Source organism: Ziziphus jujuba, chromosome 8, assembly GCF_031755915.1.
Source record: "Ziziphus jujuba cultivar Dongzao chromosome 8, ASM3175591v1".
NCBI classification, from domain to species: Eukaryota; Viridiplantae; Streptophyta; class Magnoliopsida; order Rosales; family Rhamnaceae; genus Ziziphus; species Ziziphus jujuba.
In genome coordinates, this window is record NC_083386.1 from 20,691,797 (window position 1) to 20,709,122 (window position 17,326).

The 17,326-nt window shown below is 33.8% G+C and overlaps 2 protein-coding genes across 5 annotated transcripts; one reads left to right on the forward strand and one right to left on the reverse strand.

The window, feature by feature from the left end:
- Positions 1 to 685: 685 nt before the first annotated feature.
- LOC107413844 (3beta,22alpha-dihydroxysteroid 3-dehydrogenase) lies at positions 686 to 6,469 on the forward strand. 3 transcript variants are annotated; one of them, XM_048469671.2, is made up of 9 exons: positions 686 to 1,509; positions 2,128 to 2,277; positions 2,507 to 2,752; positions 4,824 to 4,913; positions 5,034 to 5,112; positions 5,228 to 5,334; positions 5,494 to 5,618; positions 5,686 to 5,746; positions 5,878 to 6,469. In XM_048469671.2, exons 1-8 carry the CDS (start codon positions 988 to 990, stop codon positions 5,717 to 5,719), a joined length of 1,353 nt encoding a protein of 450 aa, XP_048325628.2. In that variant the 5' UTR covers positions 686 to 987; the 3' UTR covers positions 5,720 to 5,746; positions 5,878 to 6,469. The 3 variants fall into 3 exon arrangements, with proteins under 3 accessions (XP_048325628.2, XP_048325629.2, XP_048325627.1); XM_048469670.2 differs by lacking the exon at positions 5,686 to 5,746 and having other exon boundaries at positions 689 to 1,509; XM_048469672.2 differs by lacking the exons at positions 5,494 to 5,618; positions 5,686 to 5,746.
- A 438-nt stretch (positions 6,470 to 6,907) lies between these two features.
- LOC107413862 (nuclear pore complex protein NUP88) lies at positions 6,908 to 14,390 on the reverse strand. Of its 2 annotated transcripts, none has more exons than XM_048469668.2 (9): positions 13,973 to 14,390; positions 13,408 to 13,559; positions 12,923 to 13,045; positions 12,018 to 12,162; positions 11,258 to 11,319; positions 10,286 to 10,502; positions 8,980 to 9,900; positions 8,057 to 8,306; positions 6,908 to 7,668 (listed from the first exon to the last, which is right to left on the reverse strand). In XM_048469668.2, the coding sequence occupies exons 1-9, from the start codon at positions 14,276 to 14,278 to the stop codon at positions 7,358 to 7,360; spliced, it is 2,487 nt and encodes an 828-aa protein (XP_048325625.2). In that variant the 5' UTR covers positions 14,279 to 14,390; the 3' UTR covers positions 6,908 to 7,357. The 2 variants fall into 2 exon arrangements, with proteins under 2 accessions (XP_048325625.2, XP_048325626.2); XM_048469669.2 differs by having other exon boundaries at positions 13,408 to 13,546; positions 13,973 to 14,111.
- Positions 14,391 to 17,326: the final 2,936 nt, after the last annotated feature.

A 17,326-nucleotide genomic window follows, 5' to 3' on the forward strand; every position in this document is an offset into this window, starting at 1 on the left:
AGTTCCCGGCAACAATAATATTCACAATGCCACAAGCTTAGCTTTGGTTGCAAATTTGATATCATAATTTTTTATTCTTTGTGTTCCATCAGATTATTCACTTTCAATTGGCTGTGGACCGCATCTCTAAATAACTTATTAGTACTGGGGGATTCAAATCTTTTATCCTATTTTATTCTGTTTCTATTTGACCAATAATATGATATCACACTTCAATTTTTTTAGTATTCAAAACAATTTATTTTCATTTGTATTTTGAATCCATAATTTTTCTCTATTACAATATTTTAAATCTATAATATTCTAAATATAAATGTTAATATCTTATCTATTGAGTCAAAACACATTTCATTTTAAAAAGACATATAAGTAATAATAGTTAAAAAAAAAATTAAGATTTTACCACAGAAAATTAAAACATGAAAAAAGGGCTGAAATAAAAATCCCAATCCAATTCATACCATCCAATGGCCCAAAACAGGAACAGTTGACCCACTCATACTCTAACTCTCAACACCATAACACATCCTCTTTTTTCTGACAGATGTAACTCATTTTTTCTTTCTTTTTTGGCCTTTTTGCATTCCACATTTTTTTTTCCTTCCCAAACAATGTCTTAAGAGTTTTTATTTTTTATTTTTTATAAATAATTAAAGGAAAGAAAGTTGTCAGATACGAAAATATCCGACATTAATTTCTTTCCCATAAGCTTCTCTCTCTTTTAGATTCTCAGCAGATACCCCTCGTGTGCTCCCCCACCGTCCTCTATCAATGCCCTCTTCTCTTTCTCTCTCTTTCACAAACCACCACCAGTTCTATATATTTCTATATCTATCCATTTTCTATTATGTGTATATATACATATACACGTAAATATATACACTCACAAATATTATAGAGATATATATATATATATATACTTATTGAGAGACTTGAATAAAACCCACTAATACTCTGTTTGAAGCTTTTATATTGTAAAATTCCAAGATGGAATTCTTATCCTCTGTTCTTCTCCTCTGTATTTCTCTCTCAATCATCTCTCTCTATCTTCTCCTCCGAACTTCCCGCCACAGGAATCTCCGGCTGCCGCCCGGGAATCTGGGTCTCCCTTTCATCGGCGAGACTCTCCAGCTGATCTCCGCCTACAAGACCGAGAATCCCGAACCGTTCATCGACGAAAGGGTGAACCGGTTCGGGCCGATTTTCACAACCCATGTGTTCGGCGAGCCTACCGTTTTCTCATCCGACCCGGAGACCAACCGGTTCATTTTGCAGAACGAAGGGAAATTGTTCGAGTGCAGCTATCCCAGCTCCATATCCAATCTGTTGGGGAAGCATTCTTTGCTTCTGATGAAAGGGAATCTCCATAAGAGAATGCATTCGCTCACCATGAGCTTCGCTAACTCTTCCATCATCCGAGATCATCTCCTCGACGATATCGACCGGTTGATCCGGCTCAATTTGGAGTCTTGGACCGACCGGGTTCTTCTCATGGAGGAGGCCAAGAAGGTAAATTAAAAAAAAAAAAAAAAAGAAAATAAATGAAAGTGTTTTTATTTTTATTTTTATGTTTTTTTCGTGATAAAAAGGTTTTCCTGGAACACTTTCTTTGCTTCGATTATCATGAAAAAGCAAAAGCAATTTCATTAAAAACAGTATTGCTTTTTCCCCGAGTCAAATCGGGTTTTGAATCGCCCGAGTTGACCCATCCGACACCCAGTTGTGTTGTACGGCGCACTATAGAATAACTCGGTTTTTATTAATATGTAATATGTAATAAATAATAGTGTGTGTGTGTATATATTATTGATATGAAGATATGATACTTGACGTTAAAGAATTGTTTGTTTGATGACTCAGATCTCAATGGGAGCTTAGGTGGGTGTACATACATGCATAATCACGTTCCCTTATAGAAAAGTTTTACGGCTCATGATCATTTTGTTCGGCTAATGATGTTCATCATGCATATAATATATTCATATAGTATTACCCAAAAAAAAAAAAATACATATATATATATATATACATCACATAGTATAATAATATTATTATCATTATATCATTTTTAAGATATTCTTTTTTTGTATTTTGTATTTTATATATTTATTTATTTATTTGATGCAGATAACATTTGAGCTAGCAGTGAAGCAGCTAATGAGCTTTGATCCAGGAGAATGGACAGAATCGCTAAGAAAAGAATATGTACTTCTTATAGAAGGTTTTTTCACCGTACCTCTACCACTCTTCTCCACCACCTACCGCCGAGCCATCAAAGTAAATTTCATAAATCAATTCTTAAATACTAAATCATATACATCAGGATATTCTGATTTTGTACCATTTATTGCGACATTCGGATATTGTACAATATGGTGGGATGTACAGTTCGGATTTATACATCCCATCCCAATTATAATTAATGGATCATATATTTATACTTTACTAAAGTTAAAAGATAACGGAGAAAATTTTGTAATTAATTAATAAATTGAATTTTATTCAGGCGAGGACGAAGGTGGCAGAGGCTTTAGGATTGATAGTGAAGCAGAGAAGGAAAGAGAGTGAAGAAGGCGATGGAAAGAAGGACATGTTAGCAGCTTTGTTGGCCGGAGACGATGGATTCTCCGATGAACAGATTGTCGATTTCTTGCTTGCTTTACTGGTCGCCGGCTACGAAACCACCTCCACTATTATGACTCTAGCCGTCAAGTTCTTGACGGAGACTCCTCTAGCTCTGGATCAGCTCAAGGTGCGTACAACTAGCTATAATTTAATTTAATTTAATTTTAATTTAATATATATATATATATATATATTTCTTTATCTTTCTTGGTACTTCTTGGATTTTAGTTTTTTGTGGGGGTCGGGGCTTTTATAGTCCTTGCAACCACTGTCATCTTGGCAATTTGTTAGGAACCTCATCTTCGTTATCTAAATTCTCAACCAGTGAAAATAATAATAAATAAAAGGAAAAAAAAAAAGTTTATTGTTTACATTTGATAATGGAAGGTTAAAAAGGTAAACTATATTACAATAATAAAGAATATATATATATATATATATGTTATATGAGAGAATTATAACAATGATTCAATCACTGTTTCATTCGCCAAACAACAATATTTTACGTTTTCTCAAATAAGTAGATATTATTATTATTATTATTATTATTCTTGAACGTAATAAAGTATATATGTTTTTTTTTGCTGAGAGTAATAAAGTAATATGTTATTATTTATTTGTTTATGTAAATATATGTCCTGCCATTACTTAGATAGGACGTCATTATTAGGTCACATATATATATATATATTTATTAGAGATATTTAGCTAGGAATGTATATAAAAACACTATACTGAGTACGTAGCGGTATATTTATGGTTGTCAATATCTTCATAAAATATATATTTTTTAAAAATAAAGTTGTTTTTAATTATTTCATTAAATATTTGATTGTAAAATAAGAAACAAAAAGAAAAGAAAAATTGTTTTTGACGGTAGGCTGGTAAATACTGGTAGGGACAGTATGCTGATACACAATAAATTTTAAAACGCAATTATCAGTTTCAGAAAAGAAAGGGAAAAAGAAACAAAAAAAAAAAAAAGGTTTAAAAAAGTAATAATATTATATAGTCAAATTAATTGGAAAAAAAATAAATAAAAAAAGAATAGGAAAAAAAAATAGGGAATTACACAAGGGACGAAATAGGCGTGTGGGAAAAGTGAAAAGGAAGGTCAAAAGTAGAGGCAGATGGTATAAGTAAAGACCGTAAAAAAAGTCAAAGTAGAGGCCAACATTCGTGTATAAACCAACGGACAAAATGATGCTCCTTTTTTCTTCCCCAAACAAAAAAACAAAAGAAGAAAAAAAAAAAGAGGCTCTGCTGCTGTTTAACCTACCTCTGACGTGTCAGACTCTGCTCACTCCATGCCTCTTTGACTACTACAATATATCTTCTTCCTTTTTATTTTACCAAACTGCCCCCTACCATTCTCTCTACGGAGTATAGTGTTTGTATTGAGAATCGTGGGGTTCTAATTTCTAGGTCCCGCAATAATCCAACATTTCAACTATTTATAAAGTAGTTGCGGAGAATGTTTTAAAGTTTTAAAAGTTTTTAACGTGGTTTGAGTTTTGGTCTGCTTTATTTCCTTATAAAGTTTCATGTTTTGATGCTATAAGAAGGCTTTTTTTTTTTTTTCTTTTTTATTAACACCGATGATGATCACTATACAATGTGAAAAATTTTAATTAGGATATTTTGAATCCGTTATGTTTTATTATATTATGGCATATAAATTTTATTAATAATTATTCATCATTAATAATAAATAACACATTAGAATGAAATGAAATTTATAATATGACTTTTTTTTTTTTTTTATACATTATGATGACGATTAACATTTTTCTTAAATTTAACTTCATTTTTTGGATTCCTATGATCATTTTGATGTTTGTAAACAAACTTGTTGAGTAAAAATTCTTTCCGTTGGATTTAGATTTGGAGTTGAGCTTCTCCTTCCTGTAATGTGGGACCAATTCAATTCAGTGATTTATGAGAACATCACATGGAGCTTGGTCCACTTTTTTTGGTTTTTAATATACTGCATGGGTGGTCACCACATGTTTGTGTTCCTCATTCTTATTCAAGATTAAAATCAAATTTAACTGGGCTCCATGCAAGACTAATTTCTAAAATACTTTTTTTTTTTTTCTCCTTTGTTTTGAGTTTTGGATTATTTTCAAGCAATTAAAAATGGAACATGTTATTTTTTTTTTCTTTCTAATTTTATTTATTTATTGTGTGGTTGCCAGGAGGAACATGACCAAATTCGTGCAGAAAAGAAGGATTCTTTGGAGGTTCTTGAATGGAACGATTACAAATCAATGCCATTTACTCAGTGTGTAAGTGTATAATTATTTTATTAAATGTTTCAAAAATTTACAAATTAGTAATCTCTCTCTCTCTCTCTCTCTCTCTCTCTATATATATATATATATATATTTTAATGTTAAATTGTATAGGTTGTTAATGAGACTTTACGACTCGCCAATATTATAAGTGGGGTATTCAGGCGAGCGATGACAGACATCCATATTAAAGGTAAAATAAATAAAATCAATATTTGTCTCAAACATTAGCAATATATATATATATATAAATTATTACTATAAGTAAGGCATTGTTTGGTAACGTAGAAATTTGGGAATTAAAACAGGGTATACAATTCCCAAAGGATGGAAAGTGTTTGCGTCATTTCGTGCAGTACATTTAGATCACGAACATTTCAAGGACGCTAGAACTTTTAATCCATGGAGATGGCAGGTACACTTTTTAAGACCTTTTTCCTCTATTTTTCCGTCCACCAAAAACAAAAAAAAAAAAAAAAAATGTGTTTTATTATTATTATTATTATTTTTAAAAAAAAAAAACATGTATTTTTGGTATGTGGAATTTGGTAATTCAATGGTGGAAATTAAATAGAATAATTCGGGAGGAACGACAAACGTTTTCACGCCGTTTGGAGGAGGACCAAGGCTGTGCCCTGGTTATGAGCTTGCCAGAGTAGAACTCTCAGTTTTCCTTCACCGTTTAGTTACCCAGTTCAGGTATCTTTTATATATATATATATGTTTATATATACAATTTTGATCTTTTTTGTTCGGTATTGTACAGGTCAACGCCATGTCTAATGTGTAGCATTATGTAAAAAATTAAACACTACATAACATTTGGTGTAAGCGTTGTCCCGGACAATCAGGACAAATTAAAAAACGAAAAATTCTGGATTTGAGAAAAAAAAAAAAAAATTTAATGGATTTTGGGATTGTTTGGTGGGTAATAATATGTGGTTATGGTTAATTACAGTTGGGTTCCTGCTGAAGAGGACAAGCTGGTTTTTTTCCCAACCACAAGGACGCAAAAGAGGTACCCAATCAACGTGAAGCGCAGGACAATGTATGGGGAAGCTATGTAAAAAAAAAGAAAAAGAGTAGGAACCCAGAAATAGAGAGAGCTACCAAAAGATGGGAATCAGAGATGTTGAATCTATTAATAATAATGATAATTAATTAAAAATAATAATAAACCACTAGCTTCTTATATGTAAATTAAATTTATTAATTTTGTTTTTTTAATTAAGAAAAATGTGGTTAGCAGCATCATTAGCAGAGTCAAGTGAGGGAATCTTTTAGGTCCAAGTATGCAGTTTCAAATGGACTATTTCTTCTTTTCCTGTTGATGGCATTTTGTTGTTGGAGAGAGAGAGGGAGTTGTAAGATTATTTTAGTTCCTTGGCCTCTTCTTCTTAAGTTGGTATTACCTTTCTCCGTCTCTCTCCCCACATAAAAGCAGTTGTAGCAGAAATCTACAAAAAAAGGAGCTTATGAATGAAACTTGGATATGTGTAACCTATGGTAATATATGATATATATATATATATATGTATGTATGTTTTTTTTGTTTTGTTTTGTTTTGTTTTGTTTTTTTTTTTTTTTTTTTATTGGCCTTTCACTCTGAGAAAGGGAACATAAGAATTAAATGTAAAGAAAATGGCATATCTGCACTGCCTTCTTCTTTAATCGATGAGCAGACTTTTTATTTAGCTCCTCGAGCCCCTAAAATCTTCCTTTCATTTTCTCTCCTTTTTGTTCTTTATTCTCTTTTTTCTGCCATATTTAATAGCAAGTGGGTTTGTGATTTATATTGGTTTCGAAAAGAGAGATTACATTGTTAGTAAGATCGTCCTGCTGATATAATGAATGGATTTTCTCGTTCAGGGGTGCCACTTACACCAGGGCCTGGGGTTGATTAGAGAAAGCCCTTTTTAGAAATTCCATATATTCTTTCTCATAATTCATTATCTGCTGCATCATCCATGTACACTAGAACGGCCTCATAATTCAAGGTCTAGAATCTTTCAAATTGATGTAACTTAGCTTGCATGAAAACCAAAATGCTGTCAAATATTGTGTCACAGTGTTAATATGTGGGTAGAGTGCGTTCCCAGTAGATAATACAGTACTTAAAAACCCTTCTAACTGTCTGAAACCTCGCCATTTCCATCTTGCAAAGAAATCCCTTTAGAAGAAACAGAAAACTCATTGGAAGATCCTGACTGGTACAACGCTGTACGGTCAAGAAGCTCTCAATTTCGACAAGCATAAATCCATCTGTAGTGGCATCAAATTCACCTTGTAAGAGCTTACATTAGAGCTAGTAACTTTTGGAGCCTCACTGCCCAACGTGCAAATCTCCAAGAGAGAGGAAGACAATGGCATAGACCCAGAAGGCGAGATACGGAACTGGCATGCATGGTTCAATCATAGATTCAGAACAGAGGTAGTTATCATCTGCTGCTTTCTCGGTCCTTTAGTGCAGTTTCAAATAGCTTAACCTTCTTTGTATTCTCAGTGTTAATAAGTGCAGTTTCAACAAGCTTAACCTTCTTTGTATTCTCAGTGTTAACAAGTGAAAGCTTCTCGAGTGAGGATTTCAGCTGCGAGATTTGAGAATCTTGCACATAATTTTTCCTCCCAGATATAAGAGTTTGTAGCTTTGATTCATTGCCCTCGGGAGACGGCATGTGCTTTCTCAATCTTGCAGTTAAAGCAGTAATTGAAGAACGCAAAGCATCCAACTCAACTCCTCTAAACTGGTCTGCACAATCGCAAAAATGTAACAATGTGAGAAGGTTGCTCAAAGATGCTAGGAATAGAAAGAATACTTTTCATTTTAAAGTTGTTTCCTGGTAATTGGCAACAATTACGAATAAAATACTGAAAGAAATCCATGACCATTCAACATTAAATGGGAAACGATTGACAGGAAAAGACAATTTGGGAAACAATGGACATTTACATCAACTTGTTTTAGTATGAGCCCCCTTTCCTCTTTGCTAAGAAAAATTTTTATGAATGCTTCAAGACAATTAATACTTAACAGACTAGTCAAAATTACCTAAACCATGCAAACAATAGAGGATAGATCACTTCCATTTTCTCTTTAAGTTTTCTTTCTACATTTATCACAAATATGATAACCATACCAAGCTCAGACTTGAACTCTCTCTCAGCTCTGGACAGTGGTTTCTTGTGAGCCCCAGGCAAGTTCTGCAGACGTTTCAAGCGCTCTTCCAAGACACCGTGCTGCTTAATTACATGATCAATCCTCTCCTTCAGCTTTGAATTTATCCCCTCAACTCTCAGAAGCTTCTGTTCAGCCTCACCTAAACGAGCATGCTGCTCATCAATGATTCTCTTCAAGTGAGGTCCATGGTACATGAGCTCAAAGTGCACCTGGAAAATTGAGAAACAAAAGGTTATACGATTCCGTAAAAGATCATTATTCAAACCACAGCAACATAGGAATGTTGCTCAATTCATCATTTTTCCAATCAAACTATAGTAAGGCATAATTAATGTCACCCTCAAACCATCAAGAAATACAGAAAGATTCCTTAAACACTAGCATGGCATTGGTGGAAAGCCATGAAATAAAAATACTTAAATATTATAGAACTCAAGCACTGTAGATACAGTACATTTCACAAATCAAATTCTTACTATTAGCGCCTGATTATGGCATCCCAATTTCTTCCTTAAGAAACAAATTGCTATAATTGAGAAACTTAATATGTGATAGCAGCTGCAATTCAATTGATAATTCTTACTGCTTCTGGCGATTAGCACTTTTTGTATTCAAGTACTTCTCGCAGCTATAATTGCTCATAACCTGATATCTAAATAGCATCAAACGTTTGCAGAAATTTCCAAATGGCCAAAAATCTATTCATAGCTCCATTGGGTTAACATACCTTTTGGAAAATGTAAAACTTCCTAACAAAGCATAAAAAAACACATTACTTATTACATGCTAAGATGACAAAAGAGGAGCCAATTAGTTTAAACATATTATACCGCAAAAGTACTTTGCACTTGCAAGATAAAGTTTCATGCTATCACATCTTACCTTATGTGCATACTCCACATAATTTTCATGGAAAAGCTTGAAGTACTGATGAAGTGTGGATCGACCTTCTATAGAATCAGCACTAACAGAACGCAGATTTGGTGAGGTCTGAGGAGCAAGAACCACCTTAGGCCCACTTAGCAGTTCTTTGCTTATGATATCTGGCATCTCTCTCTCTTTCAGTTCTTCCATGTGAATCGGCCTGCTCACTGTATCAACATGAATAGGAAGTAACAGATCCCATGTTTTCATCTCTAGCACAAAACATTCTTGAGATATAGTGACTCCAACAATCCATGAATATCCAAATGAATCCGATAGTGACACAAAGCCATAAAGTGGAGATGGTGATGATACTTCTCCTTGGCATGTACTTAAAACAGGATGAACAGAGGGAGTTTTCATAGTATCATTCTTGCCACCGATCTGACTTGTAAATGGGAGAAAATGCAACACAATTGAATCAATCCCTCCATCATGAAGGGCGTAAATTCTTTCTGGCATAAGAGGATCTACAAACATTGTAATAAGGGAACCACTTTCACCTTTAATTGGAAGAGCTAGGTCCACAATAGCCAGCCTCAATAAGGGAGGAGGATGCCCCAACCAAACAGTATTTTCAAGTGGTTGATCGAACTTCACAATTGAATGATTACTCTGAATTGATTCACAAATCATAGCAAGACCAAGAATCTGGTCGTAAGAGTCAACACGTAGGCGAGGGGGGCTACCAACATTCCAAATTGGCTGGATTTCATCAGCCAAGGCATCTACTTGTAACTGCCCGCCACTCCAAGCAGTCACCATAATTGAGTCTTTGCTTACTACATTGTAAAGAAAACTGACAGCTCGGCCTTCACACTCTGCACCACCAAAACTTCCATCTTCATCCTCACCTTGACATGCTTTTTTCAAGGGGCCCTAGAAAACCATAACATAAGATGCTTAAATGGCTTCTTTAAGTATCAAACAGAAATATCCAAAATTAAATAAATACCAGTATCGTAAACTGTCATACCACAAAAAGGAACAAACTAAAACTGTGGGAAAAAGCCAACTGCTAACCCAGGGAAGCAATCACCAAGATCAAAAGTTGACACAATATTCTTCAGGTATAAATGAGGCATTATTCCACATAATTCATGTAACATTTAAACAGGCTAAAAGAAAATTAGAAAATTTCCAATCAGCCCCATATCAACACCTTATCTCTAAAACATAACTACACTATGCCCTGTTTAATGCACTTTCAAGCTCCCATAGAATATAGGTAACCGACACAGCTACAGAAAAGACAATATCATACCTGCAAGTAAAGTGATGCATCAAATAACGCATAAGGACGAGCTCGTACTGAAGATAGATCAGCCCCTTCCAATGCTTGGTCCACTAACTCTGGAAATGTTGCTTCCAACCATGAAATTGCCAGATTAGAATTACCAACAGCTGTTGGATTGGATGATTTCAGCCCGAATGCATGCGCATCACTGTATATCTCCATTACAGACTCCCATCTGTAAATACTGTAGCAAGAGAAAGTACTTTATTCAGCACACAATTTAAAGAACCATCCAGTCAGTAGCAAACAGGCAATTTGGTATAATGTTCAGTTACCATTAAGTCCAAAAGTTTAAAATGACAGTAAGCAAACCCAACCATATATATCAAACCAACACAATCCACATCTGATACTCAAGTGTAGGCCAACATGATAAACTAGAAGCGACTTCAAGCCTTACAATTGTACAAAAATTAAGTATGGTCACCAAGATTCATAAACAATGCGAGATTGCATACCTAAGCTTTGAAAATATATTAAGTCAGCATCAATAAAAAAGGCCTAAACTCATAGGAAGTGCATTTATGCTCCGTAAAATCAACAGTTTTACAGGAGATGCTCCTAACTTTTATTAATCTACAGGACAAATGAACAGTCAGAACGCAAAGGCCTCATTCAAAAATGTTGCTGACAAAGTTATTTATGAAATAGAATTCCAAATCACACAAGTGGTATATATATCTCAAAAGTTCTAAAAGGCTCATAGTGGATTATAAAATAGCCAATCCAGATTTAAGATCCATGGCATGTGTCTCCAATATTTATACCCCACTATGGCTCATTTATAAAACAACCTAGACTTTAAAGTTCTTACAGTTATATTGAGATCTTAATGTATCTACTTTTTAAAGAAAATTATGCTTAACATTTAAAAATTATGTTAAGAAAAAGAGGAGTATGAAAAGAAACAAATCAAGTAGCACATGAGGTGTAAAGTACCTTCCAAATGGAACAACAGGGCAAAGGATGTAAACTGAACCATCACTGAACAAAATAAAGACCTGTATAATGTCACAGAATGAATAGTGAGTGCACAATGATTATTCACATGTTGAAATTTACAAACTTGACCTTCTAATTGTAATTAACACAGCAATACTTGAAAAAGTAGCAGGCTCACAAATTTTGCCATAAAACAAAAGTAACAGAAAAACCCAAAGACAACAGCTACTTTGCAAAATATACTAAATGAGAACCAAAAGGAAAGATTCCATAAAACTGGAACTAGATATTCACTCAGAAAGTATAATCAAGCCATAAGATGAAAAAATGTATTTATCTTTCATCTCCTACTATGCGCAGGGTTACAGCTAGTTTTGGTATGCTGGGAGATATAATTGTAAATGGGAATGCATAATACAATCTACATAAAAGTGGAACTAGATATTCACTCAGAAAGTATAATCAAACCATAAGACGAAAAAATGTATTTATCTTTCATCTCCTACCATGCGCAGGGTGACAGCTAGTTTTGGTATGCTGGGAGATATCATTGTAAATGGGAATACATAATACAATCTACATTAAGGAAAGGCAGCAACTTGTCAAAATGAAAATATAAAATGCATTCAAAAAGCAAAATCACAATATCATAAAAACTCGATTAAGCACAAGATGAGTACCAGTGATTCAAAAACAAACAAACCATTAACAAGAAAAGATTAAAGTCAATTGGAAATATAAGTTCAACTGAACTTACAGTAAACCTGTCCCATAAGTGGTCACCTCCAAATGAAAAATCAACAGGACAAATTGAGGTAGCATTGCTGCATCTACCTGGTTCCACAGGTTGTAGATAATATTCTTGCTCTGGTTGAATGACATCTGAAGACAAATCAAAGAGTCTACAGAAGAATAGAAAAATTAATATAACAGACATCAGGCTTGAATTGAAATTCGAAATCCATAAATATAAGCTTATGTAAACATAAGAGGGTATGCTTTTATTAGAATTAATCCAACTCAGCCTCAATCCAATTAGCATAAATTAATTACAAATATCCTAACCCAAAAGAAATTGATATATGCCATCGCAAAATTCTATTTTTCCATTCAATGCCATTCAGCTTCCTCAACTATATCTCTTGCAGAAATATCCTTCCTAATTCTTCTACCTATTTCATTGTTGTCTTCCTCTACTCCCCTAAATCCTGCTTGACTCTCACTTCTTTGAACAAGTTAAATGGCTTTCCTTTCATTGTATCCTCTAGTGGGGCTGCCAGTAGCTTAAAGCTCATATCCTCATTTATCATACTCTAGATCCTCAGATATCAATCACCATAGTTCCTACTTGTTCTCATGAGAGAATAATATGCTCCTAGGATTTTAAAGATTAAGCTCTAAAAAATTAATGTCACTTCTTAGGAGATGAATGAATTGGCCTTTAAAATACAATTACGTAGCCTTCTAGACTTATCTTTGCTTTAACAATGAAAGCATGCTTTACCATTTTCTAAACTTATCCTGCACGATGTTTTCTAAGTTTTAAAAATGGATTTGTTTAACAGATCAACGATGAATACCAACCTTCATTTACAATTGACCAAAAAAAAAAAATATATATATATATATATACACCTCAAACATTTCTTGAAGTGGTGATACCTGAAAACTGAATCAGAAGAAAGAATTCCTAAATGGGTATCGCTGTAAGGATGCCATAAAACTTGAAGGACACGTATAAAGTTGTTGCCGTCGAAGTAGATTTTTGAACCAACATTGACAGTCCTGTGATGTAGCAAAAATAATTTTGTCCAATAAGAATCTTTCTCGTGCAAGACTAATTATTCAAAAGACTGTTCAACACAAAGAATTCATTCAATCCCTACATACATTATAATTTCTTCACTAAGTACTTGGAATAAAACCACCTGCGGCAGGGGGGTGGTGTTGTGGAATCAGATCAAAGAAAAATAACACCCCCACTATATTGTACCTTGCCGCCATATTTGAATCATTGCAAAAGTTTTCTCAAAAAAACTACAAATGCCATTCTTCAGCCAAGTAGCTTATAGTGATGCCCAAACCTCAGTTACTAGTAAATGCTAAACATAACCATTTGTTTATATATCACTGGTTTCTTCACATACCTGCAAATCATGGTATTGTGTTTAGAAGAAGCACGCCCATAGAGATACATAATACATAGACCATCTGAACCCGAAAGGAATAATGCTGATCCATTCCTATTGATAGATATTTTGTGAACGACAAAGTCTAGCTGCACATCTGCTTGCAAAACCTAATAAATTACTTGAATCATCAACTGTAAGCTTAAAAATATATAATAATATAACAGGTTAAAGTAGGTATTGAAACAAAGAATACAAACCTGAAAAAAGAAACACACACACACACACACACCCCCAAGAAACTTGCATTTAGCCCTAACCTTATAACAACATTCATTGTTCAAACTAAACACAAACCAACTCAACAGTCAAAAGCACTCGTCTAATTTCTCACTAATTAGATCCAGGCACATAAATTTCATTCTGATACGGTAAATGCCAGAGTGCCACTCTTTAAAGCAATGAGCTTACCTTATTGAACAACCATATCCCATTCATTTTATTTTCTTTCACTTTCCCAACAACCAAACATAGTGAAAAGAAAGAAAACAAAAAAAGAAAATCAAATGAGAAAATCGTTTACCTTAGAGGGAAATGCGGCGAGGACGGAAGTGGGGTCGGGGTCTCCAAGCCGAATAGAGATCCGATGGAGGCATAGTTTGTTGGAGTCCCAGAAGTAAAGGCGGGAAGCTCCATCCCAGGCCAAGAGACTTCTGGTCACCGGAGCCGAGGCGGTGATGGTGGAGTCCTGGACCGGAGTGGCGGCGGAAGCGAAGACCGGGTGGTTCTGAAGAGGAATCCATTCCACATCGTCTTTTGGAGTGGAGGACGACGACCGGCTTGTCCGGTGGTCCGGTTTCGTTTCATGAAGATCGAAGTTCAACCTCATTTTCTTTTTTCTTTTTTTTTCTTTTTTTAACTTTTTTGGTTATTTTAACTCCTCAGCTTCTTCTTCTTTTTCTACGTCCTTGTGCCCTGGTTTTTGTTTTCCGAGGAATAACGGTACGACGAGTCTGGAAAAAGAGAAAAACCAGAGCAAAAACGGCGTCGTTATAGTTTTTCTTTTTGGGCCTCTTCAAATTGGGTTTTGAAAAACTTTGCTGGTTGTTGGCCCAATTTGGCCCATCTGTACACTATTTTCCATCTGATGGCTGCAAGTGCACGAGTCGGGAACGAGCGGTTGGCGCGGTTGGCGCGGTTGGCGTTTAAGTGCCAAAAAAGCTATCTTGTTAATCCAACGGTGCAAAACAATTCGGGTTTTTTGAGAAATTGTCACTGTACAAATCAGCAATAGAAAAATAATAGTTTTTTTTAAATAACCGCATGTGACAAAAATACCCTGGGTTAAAATTCAAAAGTAATAAATATTTTCCCCTTTCTCATATGTTTTGATTCTTATCTTTATTTTTCTCACAGAGGTTCTCTTCATTCTTTTCTATTTTCTTACTCTTTTTTTTATGATAAATGAATTTTTATTTTTTTAAGGATTTTTTTGTATGAGTATCTAATAAATTAGTTATGAACAGTTGTATTTAAATTTCAAGGTATTTAGATTATATAAGATGTGAAAATGAAAAAAAAAAATTTAAATCTACAAATTTTCCAAACCAGTAAAACCATAGGAAAATGGATGAAAAATATGAAGTTCCGCCATTTTTTGCTAGTTTACTAATTTTCGCTAGTTTTCCACTCTTTTCCACCAATTCACTATAGAAAAATGTTACATTTGGTTGGGAAAAAAACAAAAAAAAAAAGTTAGAATCAGTTTTTTTGAGACTATTAATATGTTTAGTTAGTATTATTCATATTTTTATAATTTTTTTAATTAAATTTAACATTATTTATTTAATTTTGTACTGCAATGGAAGATGAGTATATTGTAATTGCAATTATATGATGGAACTTTGGTGAAAAATGATGGTGGTCTTTGATAGTATCAAAATGGTAAAAATAGAATAGTTTTTGTCGGTCAAAAATGCATAAAATTAAAGTTAAAGGATAAGATTTTAAATTTTATTAACATAAACCGAAATGAATATTTGCTAAAGCTAATATGGGTATATGGATGATGTGTAAAAAAGTTGGATACTACATGAATACATAATAATAGGGATGTACAATGCTTTCATCAAGAAGTGAGGAATCGAGGGATGACGATAATGGGACCTCCGTTATATGTTGAGGTAATTTCCAAAGTTGAACAAGTATATAAAAAAGTTCATGAAATAACATTTGCTTCGGAAAGTGAGAGTAATCATTTATCTTTTGCTGATCTTTTAATTGGTGTTCATCTACCACAAGTTCCCGAATCTGAATCTATTGAGGCTACATTTCATTACATTGTAGTTCATGAAACTCAGTTTAGAGATCAAGTTGATGTCCATAGATCTTGACATTATTTAAGATCTATGAAGGAGTTGACGTTAGAGGTGACTCTGCTGAACAGTCTCCTAACCAAGAAGAGTATGAGCAGTTGCATAATATTAATAATTATAAGAACTACAATGCAGAAGAGGATAATGTTAGTATTCAATTAGATGGTGTTGACCATAATGATGTAGAATTTGAACATGAGTTACGAGATAATAATAATGATATGCATTCCAAAATGAACAATGAAGAAGTTCATGATGTGAGGGTTCATCATGCTACAAACGACCACTTTTCATCGAGAAACAAAAATGGTTTTATGGCCATAGTTTCATTAAAGTTTACACACTGCGAGCGCATTATAGTTGGATAGATATTTCACAACAGATGCGAGTTACAGAATAAATTGAATATTTATTGCATGCATGCAAATAAAGAGTTTAAGGTGACATGATCAATTATACAACAATATGAGCTTGTGTGTTTGGAAAATACTTGTAAATGGCTACTATATGCAACCAAACTTAAAAATGGAAAAATATTCGTTGTAAAATTTTTGATAAGGTACACGGTTGCTCGTTAAATATCATGCATTGAGAACATAAGCAGGTGAGTAGCTGGGTTATCAGACAATGTATCAAATCTAAATATGAAGGGATTGCACGTATTTACAAAGCCAAAGAAATTCAACATGATTTTCTGCAAAAAATATGGGGTGAATATAAGTTATAATAAACCATGGAGAAGTAGAGAATATGCATTTAACAATGTTAGGGGATCTCTAAAGGAGAATTTTGTTAAGCTACCTGCCTACTGTTATGAGTTAGAGTCAATGAATCCTGAGACTCTAACACATATCAAAACAGACAACAATAACCATTTTATATATATATTTATTGCGATTGGAGTATACATTAGGAGATTTATATCCCACATAAGATCCGTATTGGCTGTTGATGCAATTACTTTGAAAGAAAAATATAAATGATACATATATATTGCAGTGGTCGTGGATGGCAATAAGGAAATATATCGTTTGGCTTTCGGCATTAGAGATGGAGAGAACAAGTAAACATATACATGATTTTTCGAAAACCTCAAACTATTTGAAATTTTTCAGATTTGGTATTTGTGAGTGATAGACACCCAGCTATTGAAAAGGTAATGCACAAAGTCTTTTTCTAATGCATAGCATAGCCTATGCATGTACCACCTAAGCAAAAATATTAAGGCTAATGGACATGCAAAAAATGATGATATGATAATACAATATTTTATGCTCACAGATAAAACATACTTGGTTGAAGATTTTGAGTTTTATATAGGGCAAATTGAGGCAAAAGGCTGTCTAATTGCACAGTACATCAGAGCATGTAATCCTAATAGGTAGGCACGTTCTCTCTCTCCATGTAAAGGTACACCATTTGACCACCAATATTGCAAAAAGCATTAACAGTATTTCGCTAGATAATAGAGAGATGTCAGTAGTAGTATCGATTGAGCACATACGAGACTTGGTACAAAGGTGGTTTTATGAACAACGAAATGCAGGTGCAAAATTGACAAA

Bases quoted from the DNA above. Each gene is read 5' to 3' on its own strand.
- LOC107413844 (XM_048469670.2), top strand. From the start codon at position 988: ATGGAATTCTTATCCTCTGTTCTTCTCCTCTGTATTTCTCTCTCAATC. The intron at 2,278-2,506 runs GTAAATTTCATA...AATTTTATTCAG, and splicing joins CCTACCGCCGAGCCATCAAA to GCGAGGACGAAGGTGGCAGA. The intron at 5,335-5,493 runs GTACACTTTTTA...GAAATTAAATAG, and splicing joins TTAATCCATGGAGATGGCAG to AATAATTCGGGAGGAACGAC.
- LOC107413862 (XM_048469668.2), bottom strand. From the start codon at position 14,278: ATGAGGTTGAACTTCGATCTTCATGAAACGAAACCGGACCACCGGACA. The intron at 12,163-12,922 runs GTATCACCACTT...ATTCTTCTGTAG, and splicing joins TCTTCTGATTCAGTTTTCAG to ACTCTTTGATTTGTCTTCAG. The intron at 11,320-12,017 runs GTAAGTTCAGTT...GACATTATACAG, and splicing joins ACTTATGGGACAGGTTTACT to GTCTTTATTTTGTTCAGTGA.